At 42.5% G+C, this 23167-nt stretch overlaps 1 protein-coding gene across 4 annotated transcripts; it reads right to left on the bottom strand.

Annotated features, from left to right (window-relative positions):
• Positions 1–4727: 4727 nt before the first annotated feature.
• Znf655 (zinc finger protein 655) lies at positions 4728–22090 on the bottom strand. Of its 4 annotated transcripts, XM_057763745.1 has the most exons (5): positions 21743–22070; positions 20129–20288; positions 17988–18073; positions 17539–17665; positions 15615–16552 (listed from the first exon to the last, which is right to left on the bottom strand). In XM_057763745.1, exons 2-5 carry the CDS (start codon positions 20259–20261, stop codon positions 16356–16358), a joined length of 543 nt encoding a protein of 180 aa, XP_057619728.1. In that variant the 5' UTR covers positions 20262–20288; positions 21743–22070; the 3' UTR covers positions 15615–16355. The 4 variants fall into 4 exon arrangements, with proteins under 4 accessions (XP_057619727.1, XP_057619726.1, XP_057619728.1 ...); XM_057763744.1 differs by lacking the exons at positions 15615–16552; positions 17539–17665; positions 17988–18073 and adding exons at positions 4728–8467; positions 8939–9043 and having other exon boundaries at positions 21976–22090; XM_057763743.1 differs by lacking the exons at positions 15615–16552; positions 17539–17665; positions 17988–18073 and adding exons at positions 4728–8467; positions 8939–9043.
• Positions 22091–23167: the final 1077 nt, after the last annotated feature.

The raw sequence follows: 23167 nt of genomic DNA, 5'->3' as shown, positions 1-23167 counted from the left end.
CCTGTCTAGATGATCACAAAGCCAAGCCAACCCCTGTAGGCTGAACTCCATCCAACAGTCCTTCATCCAGCCCCTCCAAGACCTTTAGAAGGAGTTCCAGTGAGTGAAATAGGAAACAAAAAAGAGGAAGAAGAAAAACCCTTAGAACAAGGCAGAAATCATACTTCTTAGTAATGAAGCAAGGGAGAAAAGGGGAGAGGAAAGTGAATTGTTCATATTTATTATTTATTATGCAGAAACAGCAGCACCAGTTGTTGGACACTTAAGCTGACCTGTCACTAATCCTCATGCACCTCTTTCCTATTTTCTGTGCCTAGCTAGTCACAATGAAGAACACAAACGTAGGGTTTGAACCACACATCAAACCAGAGCCCAAACATCTAACTAGACTCATGATGGGCCATGGAAGACTGGGTAAAACAAGATGAGGAATCTTATATTTTACACCTCAAGTTGACAATTTTTTAAAAGATTTATGTATTTATTATGTATATAGCATTCTGCCTACATGTATGCCTACACACCAGAAGAGGGCACCAGATTTCATCATAGATGGTTATGAGCCACCATGTGGTTGCTGGGAATTGAACTCAGGACCTCTAGAAGAGCAGCCAGTGCTCTTAACCTCTGAGCCACCTCCCCAGTCCTCAAGTTGATAATTTAAAAACATGTATAAAATATAAAGGGATCATTTTTGAAGAATAGAAGAAAAAGTCAGCAAATTAATTTCAGTGCTCATTACTTTTGCTTTGGTTTGGTTCATTAAAAAAATCTATTGTAATCTTAAATGATTAGCTTGTATTCTGAAGGGGGACACAAACTTTGAGACAGATGCCAGTTTGGTGACTCAAACAGCAAACAGTTCCTACTATTCTCTAGTCAGGTCTCCAAATTTAGGGTTTCCATCCTCTACACAATTCAAATTTCCACAGCTAGATGTTTATTCATTTTTTTTAAAACTTCTGTAAATTGGTTTTCATACCTGTATGTATATTAACAGGGGGAATCTTAATTCTATATTTACTTAAGTGTGTGATGGACAGCAAATGTATCAGAACACACGTGTTGAGACCAGAGGACACCATTTTGTTCTTTTTTTTGGTTTTTTGAGACAGGGTTTCTCTGTGGTTTTGGAGCCTGTCCTGGAACTAGCTCTTGTAGACCAGGCTGGTCTCGAACTCAGAGATCCGCCTGCCTCTGCCTCCCGAGTGCTGGGATTAAAGGTGTGCGCCACCAACGCCTGGCCTTTGTTCTTTTCTTTCTCTTTCTTTTTTCTCTTTCTTTTCTTTCTTTCTTTCTTTCTTCCTTCCTTCCTTCCTTCCTTCCTTTCATTTATTTATTTTTTTTTTAATTTTTTTTTTTTTTTGTTTTTTTTTTTTTTTTTGGTTTTTCGAGACAGGGTTTCTCTGTGGTTTTGGAGCCTGTCCCGGAACTAGCTCTTGTAGACCAGGCTGGTCTCGAACTCACAGAGATCCGCCTGCCTCTGCCTCCCAAGTGCTGGGATTAAAGGCGTGCGCCACCACCGCCCGGCCCCTTTCATTTATTTAATATGTATACAATGTTCTGTGTGTATGCCTGCAGGCCAGAAGAGGGCACCAGACCCCATTACAGATGGTTGTGAGCCACCATGTGGTTGCTGGAAATTGAACTCAGGACCTTTGGAAGATCAGGCAATGCTTTTAACCTCTGAGCCATCTCTCCAGCCCCTGAGGACACCATTTTGGAGGTGGTTCTTTCCGTACACTTTTCTGTGGGTTCTGGGGTTAGAACTTATGTCATCAGGCTTTTGCAGCATCTTTATACTGAACCATTCTCCTGGCACAATTTTGGAAGTTTTAAAATACATTCTCGTGTATATGTGTGTATGTACTTAGATGTACTGAGGAGCCCAGACTGTAAAACCCCCAGAGCTAGAATTAGCCTGAAGGTATAGGCCACTTGACATGGCTGCTGGGACTTGAATTCAGGTCCTGGCATACACGGTGGCACCTACCTTTAATTCTAGCAGAATCAGGTGGATCTTTGTGATTTCGAGGTCAGCTCAGTCTACATAGTGAATTGCTGGACACCCAGGACTACATAGTAAAACCCTGACTAGAAAAAACACAAAAATAACAGAAAAGATTTAATAAACTTTTTGTGTGTATGGTGTTTTGCCTCTATGTATGTCTGTGCAGCACACATTTGCAGTGCCCACAGAAGCCAGGTGTCAGATCCCCAGGAACTAGTTACACCTGTGAGCCACCATGTGAGTGATGGAAACTGAATATAGTTACTATGAAAGAGGAACGAGTGCTCTTAATACATTGAGCCATCTCCCAAGCTGCATTTTTAAGAATTTAATTACTTTTTTGGAAATTGAAATTTCAACGTGCCTATACACAGCAGGAATCTGGAGTCCATGGATGGAACCAGGGTCATCAGACTTGGCAGCAAGCATCCTTACCGGCCAATCCATCTTACTGGCCCCATGAACTTTCTGAGCTCTTGCTATGCGGCCAGTACCCTTTACATTTATCTTTCACTATGCCTTTATTGCGTAGGCAAGTCATATAAAAATCTCAAGTGACGCTTTATACAGTTGAACAAAGCCCATCTATGTCTACCTCCAAAGCACTGTATTAATAACCAGTTCACTTTATCCCATGGATTAATTCACTTGATTAACGGCCACATTGGCTAGCACTAATGTCATACACAGAGCAACTAGGTAAGACGGATGGATGGAGCTACAGTTTCAGGTGTGGGAACGTCATTACGCTTTGCTGAAGTGACTATCTGGGGCATCCTTTTAACTCCCATAAACCCAGGTCAGGTTGAAAATGTAGCTTAGTGGCATAGCATTTGCCGAATGAAACCTGGTTTCACTGCCATATGGAGACTCGGTGTGTTCAGTTGCTCACATCCATTTCCTAGAGTAAGAAATTTCTCCCTTTATAGAATTCCCTTATTCAGGACCTTCAAATGTCATACTCCCACTACTTTCTGGCTGGATTTGAGGCTACCTGACATGAATTCACACCTACAACTGTAAACATGGTCACAGCAGGGGAGGTCATAGGCCCAAGAATCTATTATTGCTGTCTTACAAAATGGTCGTGTTGTCAAAACACTGTGTACATGTATGAAATTCTCAAGGAATAAAAATTGTATTTTTTTTTTTTTTTTTGGTTTTTCGAGACAGGGTTTCTCTAGCTTTGGAGCCTGTCCTGGAACTCCCTTTGTAGCCCAGGCTGGCCTCGAACTCCCAGAGATCCGCCTGCCTCTGCCTCCCGAGTGCTGGGATTAAAGGCGTGCGCCACCACTGCCCGGCTAAAAATCGTATTTTAAAATAAACATTAAAAGTTGATAACAAGGGCTGGAGAGATGGCTTAGCAGATAAGGGCACTTGTGGCTTTCCCAGAGGAAGTTCAATTCTTAACACCCACATGGCAGTTCACAATTGATTCTCTCCAGTTCCAAGGGCTGCAACACTCTCTTCTGGCCTCCACAAGCACTGCATGCACATGATGCACAGACATCACACAAGCAATACTCATAGCACATACACAAAAAATTCTGTCTTTAACCCCAATACTTGAGAGACAGGAAGAGTAGGTACATGAAAGTTCCAGGTCAGCCAGGACAGTATGAGACCTTGGGTTTTTTGTTTAAAGACTTACTCATGTATTTTATGTGTATGAGTGCTGTCTTCATGCACATCAAGAGGGAACTGAATTCCATTACAAATAGCTGTGAGCTACCATGTGGTTGCTGGGAACTGAACTCAGAACCTCCAGAACACTCAGGTACTCTAACCACTGAGGCATTTTTCCAGCCTCCCCAGGACCTTCTCTTTAAAAAGAAACCATTTTCATTGTGGTTTGAGTGAGAATGGCACCATAGAGGTTATATATTTCAATGTCTGGTCGCTAGTTGGTAGACTGTTTAGGAACGATGAGGAGGTGAGGCAGTTTTGCAAGTGTCTCACTAGGGGGTGAGCTTTGAGATTTCAATAGCCCATGAAAGTCAAGTTAGTTCAATTCCTCTGCCTCCCACGTAGATCCGGATGTGAGCTCTCAGCTACTGCTCTAACACCATGCCAGGCCACCCTACAACCATAATCCCTACCATGATAATCATGGACTCACCTTCTGAAACCATAAGCAAGCCTCCAATTAAAGGCTTCCTTCTCTAAATTAGTTGCCTTGGTTATGGTGTCTCTTTAGCGATAAAACACTAACAAATTCATTTCTAAGCTTTGGCCATTCTGCTCCTTTTGTTTAACACACTTTTCCATGGTACTCTACAAGTCTTTCATATACATAGGAATGAAGCTTGCTTACCTATTTTGCTCCAGGTCAAGAGTTCTAGGTCCATCAGCTAGTTTTGGCTAAGATCAAATCTGAAAAGCTGAGAAATGAACAGGAAAAACTGACAGGGCAGGGATGTCTGGGCTGAAAATAGGGAATGGGGGGTGGTAATTCACTGTGTCAAAAATTATTTTCTTAAAAAAAAAGAACATTGGCTGCTCTTACAGAGAACAGGATTTTGATTCTCAGCACTCATGAGGCAGCCCAAAATTATAACTCCAATTTCAGATCTGATGTCCTCTTCTGGCCTCTATGGAGACTCACTTCTTATGAGTCTCACAGAGGAGCTTGCTGCAGGCAAGAAGGTGAGGAATTCCACGTTGCTCAGTGCTTTCAGCTGGGGCCTCCAGGCTTGGTTCAAAACAAGAGTCTAAGAGCATTGAACACACCTTTATTCAAGTAGAAGTACAAAAGCACGTTCCTAACCCAAATGCGTACATGTGATTTTTACAGATTCTGCTACTTAAGGATGAATCAGTCCTCTGCCTCAGTCACCACAGGTGACTATTGGTCTCTATAAGTAAGAGTATACAAGTTTGATAGGGACCAAAAAAACATGCATTTTTTTTCATTTGCTTTTACATTTAGATCAATTTGATATATGCTGATTTCCTTGTCCTGATGAAACACTACACTTGCTGATGGCAAAGAAGTAAAATACAGTGGTAGGACTATCCTAGAGGTTAGCCACAAGGTTTACAGAGTGCAATTTATCTTATATATTGGTTGAGGATCCTAGGGAACATTACAACATCTGAACTATAAAAGCCTCAACTGCTTGATTGACAACTAGAATTTTAAATACTTTTCTTATTCATAAAATGTTATGAATTTTAAGGTGAAAAAAAATGCCTTGACATCATGTAAAGAATCATGAACTCTATGTAGTATAGGGCAGGGACCCTGAACTCAATACCTGTGATCACATCTATAAATCAAAACAGCCATGATCTTTTATATGGCCTGTAGATTCTATTGAAATACAAAAATAAAATCCAGGCACAGGAGCGCATGCCTATAATCCCAGCTACTTGGGAGGCAGGAAGATTGCATGAACCCAGGAATTCAAGACCAGCCTGGGCAATAAAGTACAACTACATCTTAACACAAAGTATGGCAATGCACAAACAACTGTGCACAAAGCCCTAAGCTTCAAAATGCTACCCTGGCTTGATGAGGGGCGTGAAAGGGAGACAGATAAAGAAGCAATCCTAATGGTCACTATTTTACCAGGAACGGACCTGCCACTCTCTTGAAATACTGTCTAGATACATCACTAAGAACAGCCAACATCTTTATTAGAAGGCTGTTTTTCCTTAACAATTTCTCTGATTAGTGTGTTCTTTGTTTCCCTATCAAAAGCAGACCTGAGCATTTTATTGGCCTTCAATATAGGCGTATAAAAAGGTTTCTAACATACACATACATGCAAAGTAGGCACTGAATGAATGTAGCTAGGCCACCAGGAAGTCTTACTAGCTCCCTGATATCCTTGGCATTTCTTCTAGAGGGCTGTGGATGCAAACAAGGCAGCTAAAAACTCGGGCATTACTTGTAAGTGTTTGGGTGCCTGCCACAAACTCAGGAAGACTGAATCCTCCAAAGGTGGATGGCTAATATGGAAATACAACTCTAAAGGAAGCTTTACCACAGAAGAGAAGATCCCACAGAAGAACAGTGTCAGCTAGAGATAAGCTTACAACCAGGACATCATTTAAAGAGTCCTATGAGAATGCAGAAATCAACAGGAAGCCAAGGGTATGGCTATAGAAATAACAGCATGTAGGGTCCTCAGAAAAGAAAGGCCCAAGTCTCCTGTGGAGACTCAACTCCTTGGCACTCAAGCCAAGAACAGAGAAAGCTCACAGAGCTACTGTCAGAAGCATGTCAACATTGGTACAAAAAACAGCATCCTAGGCAAACTGTGAATATGAATCAATTTTAAGGAAAAACATGTTTTAATGTGTATAGGCCAAATTAAACTCACTTAAAATGAGTTCTATAATAAAATACGTGTACCTACTTAGAATACTTACTAAAGGATGCTGTGAGAAAACACGTTCACCAAATATCTTCTGGATTTAGTTATTCTACACTGAAAACACTGGAACTAAATAGGAATAATTACACACAGAAGTAACCATTTTCTCTCCAATACTTTGATACTGGATAAGGCCTAAAACAGAGTGGTAAGTTTCACCGTTTGCATTCTATCAGTCTCAACTGGTGCAGACGTTCTGATCTTACCATTTTTATCATCTTGATTCTCACCTGGTATATTCTGATGACAGATGAACCCCTGCTCACAGATTTGCAATGTGTACTACACCCAAGTGATTTCTTGGGTATTGATTCTTCTATGTGAGCAAGCACTGGGGCATGACTGAGTTTTCTCACATACACACCTATCTTCACAGACTTTCTGCATGGCACAAAGGTGACACTGAACCAACAAGGTAGATGACAGATGGCTTTTTCACATTTGACAGTGGAATTCTACTCCAATACAAATTCCCAACTGGGACTAAGGTATGAAAATAAGCTGAAGAATGTACCATGTCCTATATATTCTAGCACTGACTTACAGAAGTCAATGAAGAGTTTAACATCAAAATACTTCCTAATATTCATCACATTCAGCGGGTTTCTCTCTGGTATGAATTCTGATGCTGTCCAAGGGCCAGAATATGACTGAAGACATTACCAAGTTCAGTACATATGTGACTACTACAGTCTTTCTCACATACTGAATGAGGCCTGAACTTGACTAAATGTCTCCCCAAGTTCATTGCATTCGTAAGGTTTCTCTTTGGTATGGACCCTTTCATGCTGGACAAGGTGTGATCTCTGACTGAAGTTCTCGTCCCATGCATCACAATCAAAGACTCTCTCTCTAACGTGAACTTCTTGCTGCAGAGTAAGATCGGAGTTGTGACTGAAAGTTTCTTCATAATCGTTGTAATCATAAGATTTCTCTTTCCTGTGCATTTTGTGATGCTGAATAAGGCATGAGGTTTGGCTGAAAGCTTTTCCACACTCATTACATTCATGCAGTTTCTCTGCCGTGTGAATTCTTTGATGCTGAATAAGATGGGAGTTCAATCTGAAGTCTTTCCCACATTCAGTACACGTGTAGGGCTTTTCTCGGAAACGGGCTCCTTGCTGTTTCACATAGGCCAGCCCACATTCATCATACTCGTAGGGCTTCTCTGGATGATGTACCCTCTGATGTTCAACGAGATATGAGGTGTGGCAGAAGTCACTACCACACACGGCACACTTACAGGCCATGTCCTTGTGAGTTCTCTGATGCTGAGTAAGATGCACACTTCGGCTGAAGACTCTCTCACAGCTGCCACACTTATAAGACCTGGCTTTGGCCTGGACCTTCTTGTGCTGAAGCACATCTGAGCTCGGGCCACATGACTTCTCGGGGGCATCACAGGATTTATCAGACGCTTCACATTTGTAGGATTTCTCTCTAGTGTGTATTCTTTTATGTCGACTAAGACTTGAGCTCTGACTGAAAGATTTCTCACATTCCTTACATTTGTAGGGTTTCTCTCTTGTGTGAATTCTCTGATGTCTAGTAAGAGCTGAGGCCTGATGGAAGGTTTTCCCACATGTATCACATTTATAGGATCTGTCAGTGGTAGGCATGTTCTCCCATTTATTAAGGTGGGACAGATCCATTAAGCTTTCTTTATAGTCACTACTCTGTGTTAGATTTATGGGTTCTTGTTCACCAACAGCTGGGTTCTGATTGAAGTTCATGTCATACTTATTGTCATCAATGGTCTGTATTCTAAGAACTCTCTGATCTGTATCAACTGTCGAGTCTAGACTGAAGCTTTTTTCAGGTTCACTGTTCTTCTCATTGGTGAAGTTTTTCTTGCTGATTGTTATTTGTCTAAACTCTCTCTCCAGAAAGAGAAATTTCCTTAGAATTTCCTGGAGCCTTTCTAATCTGTCCTCAGACTTATACACCTCTCTGGTCTCAGGAACTTGGGTAATATTCTGTTTGAATTTTCCTACTCTCACTTTGTATGAATGTACTTCTTCTGAAATTTTCCGCTTAGGGACCAACAGCTTGTTTTCTTCTCTGGTCTCTCCATCTAATACAATATATAAATAGAAAATGCAAATGTAATCTGTACCCTGTGCTTACAAAAATAAATAAAATGAGGAAACTAAATAATGTAGTATCCTCAAAGATAAGCAAATTTTATTTACTTCAAAAACCAAGCACAAAATTTTAACATCAGATTTAAGGGGCAAGAACAGCAGGAGCAAGGTGGGACAGAAATGGATCAAAGGGTGATACAAACAGGCTATTGTAGCAAAGTAAAACAACAGGCAGTAAGAAATTTCAAAGGAACAAATATAAAAATGGGTTAAAATGTCCTATAACTTGAACTGGGACCTAGCACACTTGTATAAAGAATTACTAACTGTAATCACAGGCAGGCTCTCTTCACAGAGAGTTGTGAATGAATGTGAATTGAATATGAGCTCAGTCAGAACTTGGCTCAACGCCTGAACTTTAGGTCTCCACTGATTCATGTGACAGGTTCTGCCTTACTCACCTGAACAGTTATCTCTTATGACTTCTCTATTCTTAGTTTCCAGATCAAAGACTTGTAGATCTTGTTCCCGCTGGGAGATCCCATCAGGCTTGGAAACTGGAAATCCTGCTCACAGAGAAGGAAATGGAATATGGCAATTTATCCTCAGATGCTACACTGCCCTCTTTTCTTTTTAGTAATGATTAGTACAGAAGATAAATTCTGAGAAGACATTGGTCAGGAAGACCTAGAGAACGAAGGTCCTCTAGGGAGTTCAGACTTGTATTCTGGTAAAGGGTATGCTAATGGGAGTTTGTAACTTGGAAGCAGTAACTTTCATTCAAATACAATTCAGGGAACTCATGCATGGGTGTGCGTACCTGTCTTCACAGAAGTTATCGTTAGTATTCCTGTGGCCTAGTTACAATGTTGGTATTAGACCTGGTCTACAAGTACCAAATTGTATCCTCAAAATGTAATCCAAACACGTGCTACATAGCAAGTTAAAGTATAGCAGCAAATCAGTAATAAATAAATTTAGCAAAAACCAGTAAGACAAACAAGTTCAATAAACAACACCAAAACAGAAATTATTTCTGGTTCTCTTCAGCACAGTAGAGTAACAATTGAAACAATTTACAACTTAATTTTAATGAATAAGATTTTAAAATCCCCAACATATTACTTAAAGGGATAGACAGATGGCACAGTGGTTAATGGCACAGTGGTTAATAGCACTTAACGGCTATTGCAGGGATAAGTTTAGTTTCCAGCATTCACATGGCAGCTCAGACTGGTTATAACTTGTTCCAGGGAATTTGAAGCCCTCTCTGGCCTCCCTGGGCACCTGCATTCATGTGCACATACCCACACTCAAGACACACACAAAAAGATGATTGCCCTAGTCTACATAACAAGTTCTAGGACAGCCAGAACTGCATAACGAGACATTATCTCAAAACAAAATTACTGAAGGGATGGAAATGCTGATTTGCCCTGATTTGATCACTAAAAGTACTGAATTATCATAATGTTCCATGAAACTGTTCAAGTATCTTGATTTCTTTCAAAAACAAAACAAAACAAAAAGAAGCAATCTGTTTCAGTGCTCAGAGGAACAAATACATGCCACATCTTCAAACCAGAATTAGCTTATACTCTTTTTATTGACTCAACAACCATTTATGGGGTTCTGCTTACATGAAAAGAATGGTGGGGATAGAGAGCCCAAGCAAAAGGAACACTCCATCTCAAACTACTGAAGGACCTCACCTTCTAAGTACAGAGACAGCTATAAATGCTGACTACAACATACTACAGTGAAGGATAGTAAAAGTACACTTAAAACAAACTTTCTATTGCTGAGAAGACTCCTTACATCGCAGTTTGGGGGAGGGGCGGTTCTTGAGACAGGGTATCACTCTGTAGCCCATGCTGGCAAGGAACTCACTGTATAGCACAGGTTTGTATCAAATAGGGCAAACCTGATATTAATGCAACAGGAAGAACAGAATTTTGATGCTGTTAGTATCAAAGGGCAGTTTTTATATGTCCTGAGCAAAGAAAGTATCAGGGAGCAAATATAAAAGATATATACTGCATAGCTAATTTATTACTTGTTCCTCTTATCCTAGTATGTCACCATGTAATGAGTGGTGTTTATAGAGTCTTAAAAATGGCTTAAGGGTGGGGCGGTGGTGGTATACACCTTTAATCCCAGCACTCAGAGCAGAGGTAGATGGATCTCTGTTACTTCAAGGCCAGCCTAGTTCCAGGACAGTTAGGGCTGTTAAACAGAAAAATCCTGTCTCAAAAAAACAAAAACAAAAACAGGGATGAGCTGAGTTGCCCATCACCTGAGGAACTGATAATGACAATGTGATGCATATACACAATACAATTTTATTCAGCTATGAAGAAAAATGAAGAAGCTGAGACATGGCTCAGCAGTTAAACAGAGTGTATTCCATTTACAGAGGACCTGAGTGTGATTCCCAGCACCTATGTCAGGCTGCTTACAACAGCCTGTAAATCCAGCTCCAGAGAACTGGATGACCCCTCTGGACTCTAAGGGCACATGTGCACACAATTAAAGTAAGCCTTTAAAAAGAAAAATAAGCCGGGCGGTGGTGGCGCACGCCTTTAATCCCAGCACTTGGGAGGCAGAGGCAGGCGGATCTCTGTGAGTTCGAGACCAGCCTGGTCTACAAGAGCTAGTTCCAGGACAGGCTCCAAAACCACAGAGAAACCCTGTCTCGAAAAACCAAAAAAAAAAAAAAAAAAAAAAAAAAAAAGGAAAGAGAATAGTGGAAAACACAGAACACAGAAAATTGGAAGGAAATACTGGAGTGAAAAGGGTTAAACGTGAATGGAGGTGAGGTGGGGTGGGATAAGGAGATGGGGGAGATGATGATATATTTAAAGGCCATATGGAAACCTATTGTAAGTTAATTTAAAAGGGTGGGGGGGGCTACTCCCAACACTGGGGAGGCAGAGTAAGGAGATCTCTGTGAGTTTGAAACAAGCTTGTTGTTTACAGTAAGTTCCCAGCCAGCCAGGTTAAGGGAGGTTATGTTGCATGGGTAGATGATATTGCCTCCCCAAACCATAGGTAAATTAAATGAAGTATCAATGATAAGTGTGAAATATCTGCCGAAGTTGTTGATTGGAGTGGCTTCAGAGCTCTCCCTCCCCGAAGTATACAGGATATTGCTATTGTTCTTGGCCTGGTTGCCTCCCAGAACTAAGTATGGCTCTATTACTGAAAAGACCACACATATCTTAACTTCAGGACATAAAGAAATCAAGTTGGAAACTTCCATCTTTGCTGGCTAGTTTTCATAGTGCCAGAGGTGCTATGCAGGATACTGGGGAGTAAAACCAATGGTCTTACCTGTGAACCTGTCAAGATACCATACCTCCCTGCTAGGCAAGTTGTGCCCACTGACACAGTAACATTATAACCATTATGGAGATAACCTAGCACTTCCTCATTGGATTTGAGGCCTGTTCTAAAGGAAAAAAAAATGTATGCCTGGGTAATATAAACCTAGCCAAAAACTCACAGCTGGAGAGATTGATTACAGGCCCTACTTCTGGTCTGCTAAATGGACATGGTGTCAACCTGTCTTCTAAATATGCTTATACTGACAAATTAGTGCTGCTTTTGGCTACGGTCAGAGAAGCTGCTGTATGGAGTAGGTGACAGTTAATGGAGAATCTAACTAGTCAAAAAGTTGAGAACAAGTGACTGTCAACTGCTCAGCCCAAAAGAGAACATCTGGATCACCCCCTCATAACTCATCAGAGAAGGGGTTTACGTAGTGGGAACAGCGTATGAAACAAAAGTTGTTGCTTTCAGGAGCTCATGGCAGCAGTGGTTGGTTACCGACGTAAGACTGGTCCCACTGCTGGGCGGTGGTGGTGCACATCTTTAATCCCAGCACTTAGGAGGCAGAGGCAAGAGCATCTCTGAGTTTTAGGCCAGCCTGGTCTACAGAGTGAGTTCAAGGACAGCCAGAGCTACACAGAGAAACTTTCTCAAAATACAAAAAAACAAACAAAAAGATAGGGCCCTAACATTCCAATATGGATAGAGGAAGGACTCAAAGTCCTACCTTTGCTTTTTTTTTTTTAAATTTTTTTTTAAATATTTATTTATTTATTATGTATATAATATTCTGTCTGTGTGTCTGCCTGTAGGCTAGAAGAGGGCACCAGACCCCATTACAGATGGTTGTGAGCCACCATGTGGTTGCTGGGAATTGAACTCAGGACCTTTGGAAGAGCAGGCAACGCTCTTAACCTCTGAGCCATCTCTCCAGCTGAGTCCTACCTTTTCTTGCTCATCCAGAGGACCCAGGTTTGGGTTCAATTCCCAGCACCCACTCAACTGTCTATAACTCCAATTCCAAAGGATCCAACACCCCACAGACATACATGCAGGTAAAACACCAATGAACATAAAATAAAAATAAATCTTTTTTTTTTTTTTTTTGGTTTTTCGAGACAGGGTTTCTCTGTGGTTTTGGAGCCTGTCCTGGAACGAACTAGCTCTTGTAGACCAGGCTGGTCTTGAACTCACAGAGATCCACGTGCCTCTGCCTCCCAAGTGCTGGGATTAAAGGCGTGCGCCACCACCGCCCGGCAAAAAAAATAAATCTTTTTTATTATTATTATTATTTTAGTGGCTAGAGAGACAGCTATGGGTGCTGGGGACCCAACTCTTATATTTTTGGTTGTGAGCCTAGCCTTTAATGGCTGAGTCATCTCTCCAGCCCAAGAAATCATTTTTTAAAATTGGTCTCAGGCATTATCACCACTAATAATGCTCCTGGATAGCCAGAAACATGAATCTTGTACCTTACATTTCTTTTTTTGTTTGGTTTTTCAAGACAGTTTCTATGTGTAGCCTTGGCCATCCTCAAACTCTCTCTGTAGACCAGGCTGACCTCAGAGATTCACTTGCCTCTGCCTCTCACATGCCTGAACTTCTTTTGAAAAACAGCTTACAGGGTGCCAACTTTGCACCCAAATGTCACCATAACAGCTACCCAATTTTGTAAAAAGGAACATTTAGGGACTGCAGAGATGCCTTAGATGTTAAAAAAAACTTGTTACTCTTGGAAAGGACCCAGATTTAATTCCCAGCACTTATAGGGGTTCACAGCTATACATAACTCCAATTTCAGAGGATTCAATGCCCTCTTCTGACTTCCACAGGCACAAGCATGAACGTGGTACACATACAAATAAGCAAAACACACATAAAATAAAATGAATTAATCTGAAAAGAAAAAAAAAGGAAAACTTTAAAGGACATTTAGCCTGGAAAATATACGAACCTTGGGAGACCAGGTGAGAATAAGATCAGAACAGATGCATGAACAGCATGCACTGTTTCTGAATCCCAGTTGGGGGTTTAAGCAATCAATCCCTTTTAGATTCTTAACTGTGATCTTTCATGTCAGATGAAAGTACTGCTAAACTACAATAGCAGTTGCCTCTACATATATGGCTTGGGGTTTACATCCCTATCATGGCAAAATAATAGTTATAGTGTAAAAATGTAACATGAGGGCCAGGCATGGTGGTGCAGCACACCTGTTTTTTGTTTTGTTTTGGAAACAAGGTCTCACTGGGTAGCTTTGGCTGGCCTTATAGAGATATATCTATCTGCCTCTACTTCCCAAGTGCTGAGATTAAATCTGTGCACAATACCTGGCTCAGCCCTTGCCTTCAATCCCAGCACTCAGGAGACAGATCTCTTTTCACCCTGGACAGACTGGTCTATACAGAGTTCCAGGATGCCTGACTTAAAACAAAAACAAAACAAAAAAATCCCAGAATTTTAATATCATATACGATTGACCTATCGTGCCAAGCATACAAAAAACTAAGACAGTATGTGCCTCAGGGAAAGAAACAGGTCCCAAGCCTAATTTCTCAGAGCCTCAGTTTTCTCAGGAGTAATTAATACTATCTTGCATAGACAGTGAGATTTCTTAGTAAAGGTGCTTGATCTAAGTTCAACCCCCAGAACCTACACAGCACAAGGATAGAACCAAGTGGAAAGCTGGCCTCTGACCTTGACACACAAGCTGCAGGGTGCAACACCCCACCCCACAAAATTAGCAAATGAATGAAACTTTTTTTTTTTTTTTTTTTTTTTTGGTTTTTCGAGACAGGGTTTCTCTGTGGTTTTGGAGCCTGTCCTGGAACTAGCTCTTGTAGACCAGACTGGTCTCGAACTCACGGAGATCCGCCTGCCTCTGCCTCCCAAGTGCTGGGATTAAAGGCGTGCGCCACCACCGCCCGGCCTGAATGAAACTTTTTAAAGATTTTTTTTTCCCCTTGAGACAAGGTTTCTATGTAGCCCTAGTTGTCCTAGATTTCACTCTGTAGTCCAGACAAGCCTCGAACTCAAGATCTGCCTGCATCTACCTCCCCAGTGCTGAGATTAAAGGCTTTAAAAAAGGCCTTTTCTTCTTTTTTTTCCCCCCGCCTGCCTCTGCCTCCCAAGTGCTGGGATTAAAGGCGTGCACCACCACCACCTGGCTAAAAAGGCCTTTTCAAAAAGTAATATCCTCTACTCACTGTTGAGTTACGGCAAGGAAAATGAGATATACACATACATTGCATGTAGTATAAAGAGAAAATAGACATGACAGTAGCAAACATTTTGTGCAAATCACTGTTGCTTCCAAGACGTCACCATTTTTTTTTTTTAACTCAGCCATTTATTTATTTGCTGCTGTCTAGTGCAAAGACTTAACAAAGAGACTAACCTGGTGCCTGTGACAAATAAAAATACAGCCACGGAAAAATCATACACCGGAAAGGGAGCCTAAGCATAGATTGAATTATAAAGTTCTTATGTTATAATCCCAAACACTAAGTAAAATTAGTAAGCATATATAAACTTAGATTCCAAATGGAGTATGGTGACCCGCAAAAATAAAATTCCCAAGAATGTTAAAAATGGTTGCTAAGAATATGCAGGCTTGGATGAGCAGTGGTGGCATGCGCCTCTAATCCCAGTGCTCCATAGGCAGAATCAGGCAACCTCTGTGAGTTCAAGGCCAACCTGGCCTACAGAGCGAGCTCCAGGACAGTGAGGGCTATTACACAGAGAAACCCAGTCTCGAAAAACAGAAACAAACAAACAACAAGAATATGCTGGCTTGATCACACTAACAAGCTGGGGAGGACAGGAGGGTTCTTGTAGTCTGTGGGTATGCATGTATGTAGGACAAGATAAATGAAATAAAGTTCCACCTGGTAGTGTATTATACTATAGGCTTGTGCTAAACTACTACAAAATTTCTTTACTACAAAAAGTACACAAGTTAATTGTTGGAAATTCTGTATTAGGTAAAATTAACAGTAGTTTACAATTATATATAATCATTTTACAATTTACAAAGCTTTAAAATATACATCAATTTTGATGCCCTAAACTATTTAAATTTTGTGCCCCCCCTCTTCCCCTCCATCAAGGACAGAGTTAAGAACACTTAATTAGAAAAGGTAATATAAATACATCACTTGGTATGGTACCACAAAAAATCAGGGACAAGAAGACAGAACTTTAAAGGAAGGAGAAAATTATACCAAACATGAGGAAAGTTTGGGGGTCACAAGAAAGTGATGTACAACAGTGGACAGGCTATATTCACTAGTAGATGAGCACATAACATGTGCTCCCTGCTCTAAAATAACAGGAAATGACGGTAACTAAAGAGACAGGGTTAGCTTTGTGGCTTCTCACACAAGTAGCTGACCACCAACTGTGGTTTATGAATGAACTGAGTTCCAAATGCATGTGATTTTAAAGGCTTCCACGTAAGAGATTCACCAAAGGTCATTTGAGGATCGGCAACTTTACATAATGGTGGCATCCCAAGGAACATCTATTCCATCAACCAAATTTAATATCTTACAATCTTGGAAAAGGAGTTTCCGTGCAGGGACGAGTACTACCGATGGAAAGCCGATACCTGGGCCATCTCTTGGTGATTCCTGCCGTTAGGACTGCAAGTGTTTCTCCAGAGAAAGCACTTGCCTGGGTATGACTCAGGGCTGGGCAGGAATTCACACAATGAATCCGGGTGGTGGGAAGACGGAGAAGTATGCCTATAAAGATCAAAGAGCCAGGAATGGAAAACACACTGAAAAACCTTCCCAATGAGCAAACTGCCTCCCCACAGGTAAGAAAACTTCTTAGATCCAACATGAAATCAAGAAGGTTAAACAACAACAAAACAAACAAACAAACAAAAAAAACAAAAAAAACCCCAAAAAACCTAAGTGCTACCAAAAAAAAAAAGGTGGAGAAAGTTTTAACTATAGACATAAATGCACAAGAGTGGATGCAAGATCAAAGACAGGCCAAAATAAAGGGGGGAAGCAAAGCTCACATCAAGGAGTTTGCCAACAATCCTGTCCCTCCCCTGCCCCCCTCACAGGTATTTCTCAACATCACTATAAACTGCCTAATCCCAGGCAGCCTCAAAAAAACAAATAATGATTTAAGAATTTAGCCTGCCTAGTATAGGATGTCTTGGGCCTTCTGCTGCATGGGGTATGGTTGCTTGGGATTACCACCTAGTAATGCACTATAATGTGTAGTACCCACAGTGAGTCACAACTTTAAATGAAGTCTCTCAAACCTGTCTATTTGGAGATGAGTTTGAAGATCTTAAAAAGTGAAAGACTACTCAACAAGAGAGATTTTAGCTTTTCTGTTAAATGTGTGTTTCTTTACTGGGAAAACTCAGATAGAGGGCACAAAGGAATCAGAACAGAGTCTAAGGGGTTGGGAAGATCCTTAAGACTCTCACTTAAAAAAACTTAGCCAAAACTCAACCAAGTTTCTCTTTGCTAACAGGAAACAGATGTCCTACAAAAGCAAGAAACATGAACTGGGGATATGGAGTAGAAAGAAGGTCTCCTCCTGATAACCAAAAGGAACCCTAAATTAACCCTCCCAAGGAGAGGACCTTAAAAATGGAGGGCTGAAACCTAAAACTTGAACATACTCTACGGACCACCTCGAAGACCTCACACCTACTCAGAAACAAGGAAGAAATTCAAATATTGAGCAACAGGAGGGTCCTTACCCAGTGAAACCACGTTTCCATAATTCTCTAACATCACTTCTCTGTAGAGCTCCCTCTGAACAGGGTCCAGGCATCCCCATTCCTCTCGAGTAAGATGCACAGCCACATCCTCGAATGTCACAAACTCCTGAAATAATAATTCTGGCTGCTTTCAGGAACGGGCTACCATTATAGCACCATGGCCAGAGAATGATGAACAAGACACAAAGGGCATCTAGAACAAACTAGAACCTAGAGAATAAATCCCGTAAGTGCCCATCACGGTATTGCGAACAAAGGTGGTGGTGGGGAGATAGAAAACTTGTTTGTGTCAAATTCAGGTCTCTGAAGAGATCTGTTCCCAAACTGCTTCTGAAAAGATTCCAGGCAAGTTTAAAAAATGGAACAAAAGAGAGGCCACAATCAGCAACAAGAAACCCTGAGGAAAAACAGAGGGTCCCTCAGCTCACCTGGTACCTGGCTGTCAGGAGCGCAGCTGCCTGGTCTCCTGGGCTTCCCTCATGGGGAAGAGCAGGCACCTGGGGAACAGGTGGAGCTGAGGGAGGAGAAAGGAGCCAAGAGTGAGAGCAGCCTTTTCACTGGGCTCCCTTTTCAGAAGATACTTCTCCTGCCCAAAGCATGTGTGGCATCCTCCTTCACATCATCATTCTAGTACAGTCAACAAACATTTACCAGGTTTTAGGTATGTCCACTCCTCCTTGGTAGCTGTTCCTACTCACATATGTTTAAGATTGTGATATGCAGCCGGGCGGTGGTGGCGCACGCCTTTAATCCCAGCACTCGGGAGGCAGAGGCAGGCGGATCTCTGTGAGTTCGAGACCAGCCTGGTCTACAAGAGCTAGTTCCAGGACAGGCTCCAAAACCACAGAGAAACCCTGTCTCGAAAAACCAAAAAAAAAAAAAAAAAAAAAAAAAAAATTGTGATATGCATTTTATTAGGTTTCTCACTTTATCCTCAAGACATCCTCCCAAAAGGGTAAGCATTACACCTGTCGTTTGTTGAGCAAAGCAAAGAATAAAGACAGATAACATTTCCTGGCAAACCTGGTCTACAAGTGAAAAATATGGCCTCAAAAAACAACAAAATGAAACAAAACAAAACAACAACAACAAAAAGAAACCACAAAAACAGCAGCAAAAAAGAAAAAATGCTGAAGATCTAGCGCAACTGGTGTAGTACTTGCTGGGCATGCATGATGCTCTGGGTTTAATGCCCAGCACCATATATTGGGTATGGTAGCACACAACTGTAATCTTAGCAGTTAGAAAGTGGATGTAGAAAAATCAGAAGTTCAAAGTCATCAAAGCAAAGCAAAGTTCAATGCCAACCTGCACTACGTAATAAGACTGTCTCAAGAGTTGAAGGGGACCAGGTGTGGTGGCACAAGCCAGTAATCCCTGGACTCAGGAGGCAGAAGCAGCAGAATTTCTGCGAGTTCAAGGCTAAACTGGTCTACATAGTGAGTTCCAGGACAGCCCAGCTATGCAGAGACCCTATTTCAAAACAAGAAAGTTGAAGGACTTGAAGTGATTTATCCAGGGTCAGAGTTTTTAGCAACTTTTGATATTTTCCCAGATACCACTTACTATAAACTCCATATGCCTTCTTTTTTTGTTACTGGGCACTGTTCTCTGCAACCACTGTATGAAACTTTCAGGAACAAGGAACATGTTTCTTCATAATCCTTTACATGCTCTAACAATGCCCCAACAGCACCCTCCACTTAACGGCTGCTAACACACAAGTTATTTCAGGCACTAGCATTGGTAAGATACAGTTCTTACATAACAGAATCAGCAGGTAAGTACTAGTAATGAATGCCTACAATTCTAGTAGTTGGGAGACTCAGACAAAATTCATCCAAATCATGGGCTGGACAGTACTAGGCCAGCTAGGACTACGTAGCAAACCTTGGGGGTGGGAGGAAAGACTGCCAAACCTACCTATCTAATAAATGTACATGAATGTACAGTTAATATGTAATATTTGTGCATTTAAACGGACACTGTGCTCAATCAAATTAAATGGTTGCTTTCTTGATCACAATTAGATAATTCACAAACTGCAGTTGCAACAGAATAAATCATCAGCAAAGAAGACACAAAGTGAAGGGAACACAGGGAAGGAAAGGTTCTTTCTGAGTCTATGAGGAAGTGAAAACCAGGTAAGGCTAGTGAGATGTGGCAAAAGCAGCCTATCTTAAATTATTCGGTAGTCGGGTGGTGGTGGCGCACGCCTTTAATCCCAGCACTCGGGAGGCAGAGGCAGGCGGATCTCTGTGAGTTCGAGACCAGCCTGGTCTACAAGAGCTAGTTCCAGGACAGGAACCAAAAAGCTACGGAGAAACCCTGTCTCGAAAATCAAAAAAAAAAAAAAAAAATTATTCGGGATATGGTGACAGGTCCACATTTTCTAAAGGACAAACAGCCAGGGCAGGATAGAAGAGCCCAAACCAAGAAGGAATCCCTTCTGTCCCTCCCAGTTCTTCCTCTCAGAGCCATCTTCTGACTCCAGCACTTGACCCCTCACCAGGCCTAAGAATCCCTTAATACTCCCATCTCCTGGAAAAAAGTGTTGTCTCCGCCTTACCCCCAGGGAATCCCTGCTCCATTTCCGTGTCCTGCAGAAACTGAAGCTCTGGGGAAAGACATTCAGACTGGCTCTCCAAAGACTGAAACTGGACCCTTGGTGATCCTGCTGCTTCATGAGATATTTCCTCCATCCTTGTTCAGGAGGACAATGACCATCACTGCAGGGTGAGAATAGAAGAAATTACTTAATATATATGGATAGATTTTTTTTGTTTGTTTTGTTTTGTTTTTCGAGACAGGGTTTCTCTGTGGCTTTGGAGCCTGTCCTGGAACTAGCTCTTGTAGACCAGGCTGGTCTCGAACTCACAGAAATCCACCTGCCTCTGCCTCCCGAGTGCTGGGATTAAAGGCGTGAGCTACCACCGCCCGGCTATGAATATATATTTAAGAAAAATTAGCAAAAAAATAAATTTTAAGGCCAGCCTGGTCTACAGGGCAAGTTCCAGAACAGCCAGAGCTACACAGAAAAACCATCTCAAAAAATAATAAACAGAAGTACTCGATTCCAGGTGTCATTGTCCACAGAGCTAAGTTCCTCTAAATGCAATTAACTAATTAAAAGTGCATGGTAATTTGGGTGCAAAAAGGAAAAAAGAGGTTACCAAAATAATAGCCAAGCGGAGGTGGTGCATGCCTTTAATCCCAGCACTCGGGACATGAGGCAGGCTGATGTCTGTAAATTCGAGGCCAGCCTGGTCTACAGAGAGAGTTCCAGAACAGGCTCCGAAGCTAAAGAGAAACCCTGTCTCAAAAACAAAGTTACCAAAATAAACAGCAAAAAGAAAAAATGGGAGCTGAAAATACATACAGCTCAAGGTATGAGTATTTCCTAGTGTGCACAAGGTCCTGATTTCAATCCCTAACACCCTTCCATACACACACACACACACACACACACGAAAAAAACCCGGTATTATTCAGTTTCAAAATTTAAAACTCAAACTGTACAGTCTAAGAATTCCGCACTATTCTGACTCTACTGGAAATTCTAAATCTGTGGTATTAAAGTGTATGTGTGTGTGTGTGTGTGTGTGTGTGTGTATTATATATGGCTGGGCCTGTAATCCTACAACTTGGATGATGTAGGCAGGAGTTCCTGTTCAGGAGTTTAAGGCTAGATTCAAGGCTGTCTCAAAAACAAAATAAGATAGCCTCTAAAATTAAAAAACAGAGAAAAAAAGAATCAACCAGTACAATCATGTAAATCTCTCCACAGGGCGTTCTAAGTATTTGGAGGCTCAAGTTCAGACCCGGAGAAACACGCCAGTTAAGATTACTCATTGTTTTTCTCAAAAGCAGGCCCCTTAGGAATTCCGTGGTAACCGGTTCTGCATTACTCAACGGGCCTGACGGCTAATGACACAACCCACTTTGGAGACGGACCCTTAGGGCAGGCTGGTGGGACCGCCTGGAAGCCGCACGAGGAAGGCTAGCGGCGTGCCTGGTGTCCTTCAGACCCAAGGACGCGCACACGGTTCCGTCCATCTTCCATCTTCCACCGCCCCCCGTGACGCTCCCGGCCCGTCCACAGGCCTCGCCCAGAGCCGCCCTCCATCCACTTCCCTTTTAGGTGAAGGTTCGGTCCCCAGAGGACGAAGTAGGCCACACCAACCTAGCTGCCACCGGGGCCCGGCCGCTAGGTTCGCCAGAACGGGGCCACTCCGGTTCCTCGGACTCGGCGACGAACCCGGGCTGACGAGAAAACAGGGCCGCGAGCTCGGCCCTCCGCGCGCCCGGGCTCAGGGAACAGCCGTCAGCCGGAACGCGGCGCCTCCTGCGCGTCCGCCGCAGACCAAACAAGCGACCGCTCCCACGGCGACGCGACAGCGGTTCCGGGGGACTCACCCAGGTGGAGAGGCGGGTCTAGCGACTGTCCCGTCACCGAGACGCTCCTGGCTGAGCAGCGCCAGCCTTTCCGGGGCCACTCTCGACTGCCCCTAGGCTGGCGCTCGCGTCACTTCCGGCGGCGGAAGTGCACGGGAGGGAGGCTCCGGGGGGAGGTTCCCGGATGAACTGCCGAGACTCGGGACCTCTGGTAGGAGGACTTCAGGATCTCTGGACGAGCTCTTGGTTACTTATTTGCTTGGTGTTTTCAAGACCAAACTGAGGTTGCACGGCCCTCCCTGCCGATTGAGGTCCATCTTACATTAGTAAGGAGGGCGACAGATGTTGGAAAAGAGCCCCTGACTCGTCCCTGTCACTATCAGACCCTTGACGTTGGCCGCCGGGAGTGTCCACAAAGATTCCTGGGCAAAATGTGAATTAACACTAATGACGCCTTCTCGGACCTTCACAACCCTCGTGCCCAATACTGGTTTGGGTGGGCCTTGATTCTTCTGGGAAGTGTCTGACCCCAAATTACCCACAGAAGGGGACGATCTAGGTGAAGGGGATTCCTTTATTTAGCGGGAAGGAAAAGTTAAAAGTGGCTCCTTTCTGACTCAGGCAGGAAACAGCAGCAAATGACCTTGCAGGTGTCATTTTTAAGAGGAGGAAAGTGGGAGATCTGGGTTAGAATGGGCTAGGGCGCGATGATAAAGGAGATGGGGGACAAGAGAGTAGGGGACACGGGAAAGGGTGGAGGGGTATTTGTCCCAGAGGGACAAAAGACCGCCTCTGGATAGAGCAGAGATGGACTTGGCGCATAGACAAATGGTAGTTTATTTATTTTTTTTAATATTTATTTATTTATTTATTTATTTATTATGTATACAATATTCTGTCTGTGTGTATGCCAGAAGGCCATAAGAGGGCACCACACCTCATTACAGATGGCTGTGAGCCACCAGGGAATTGAACTCAGGACCTTTGGTGGAGCAGGCAATGCTCTTAACCGCTGAGCCATCTCTCCAGCCCCCAAATGGTAGTTTATAAAAGTAAAGGGGGAAACCCTATGTTAGGACAAGGTGTTAATTTTAATTGGGCATGTTAATTAGGTGAGCCAAAGGGGGCTTTTTATTTCTGGACTTCAATACTTTGATAGCTGGACCTTGGTAGTCAGTCTCAGGAGGAAGTGGCCAAATAAGGGAATAGAACT

Source organism: Chionomys nivalis, chromosome 3, assembly GCF_950005125.1.
Source record: "Chionomys nivalis chromosome 3, mChiNiv1.1, whole genome shotgun sequence".
NCBI lineage: Eukaryota > Metazoa > Chordata > Mammalia > Rodentia > Cricetidae > Chionomys > Chionomys nivalis.
The sequence above is the reverse complement of the archived record's forward strand: the minus strand, read 5'-3'. Positions and strand labels throughout refer to the sequence as shown.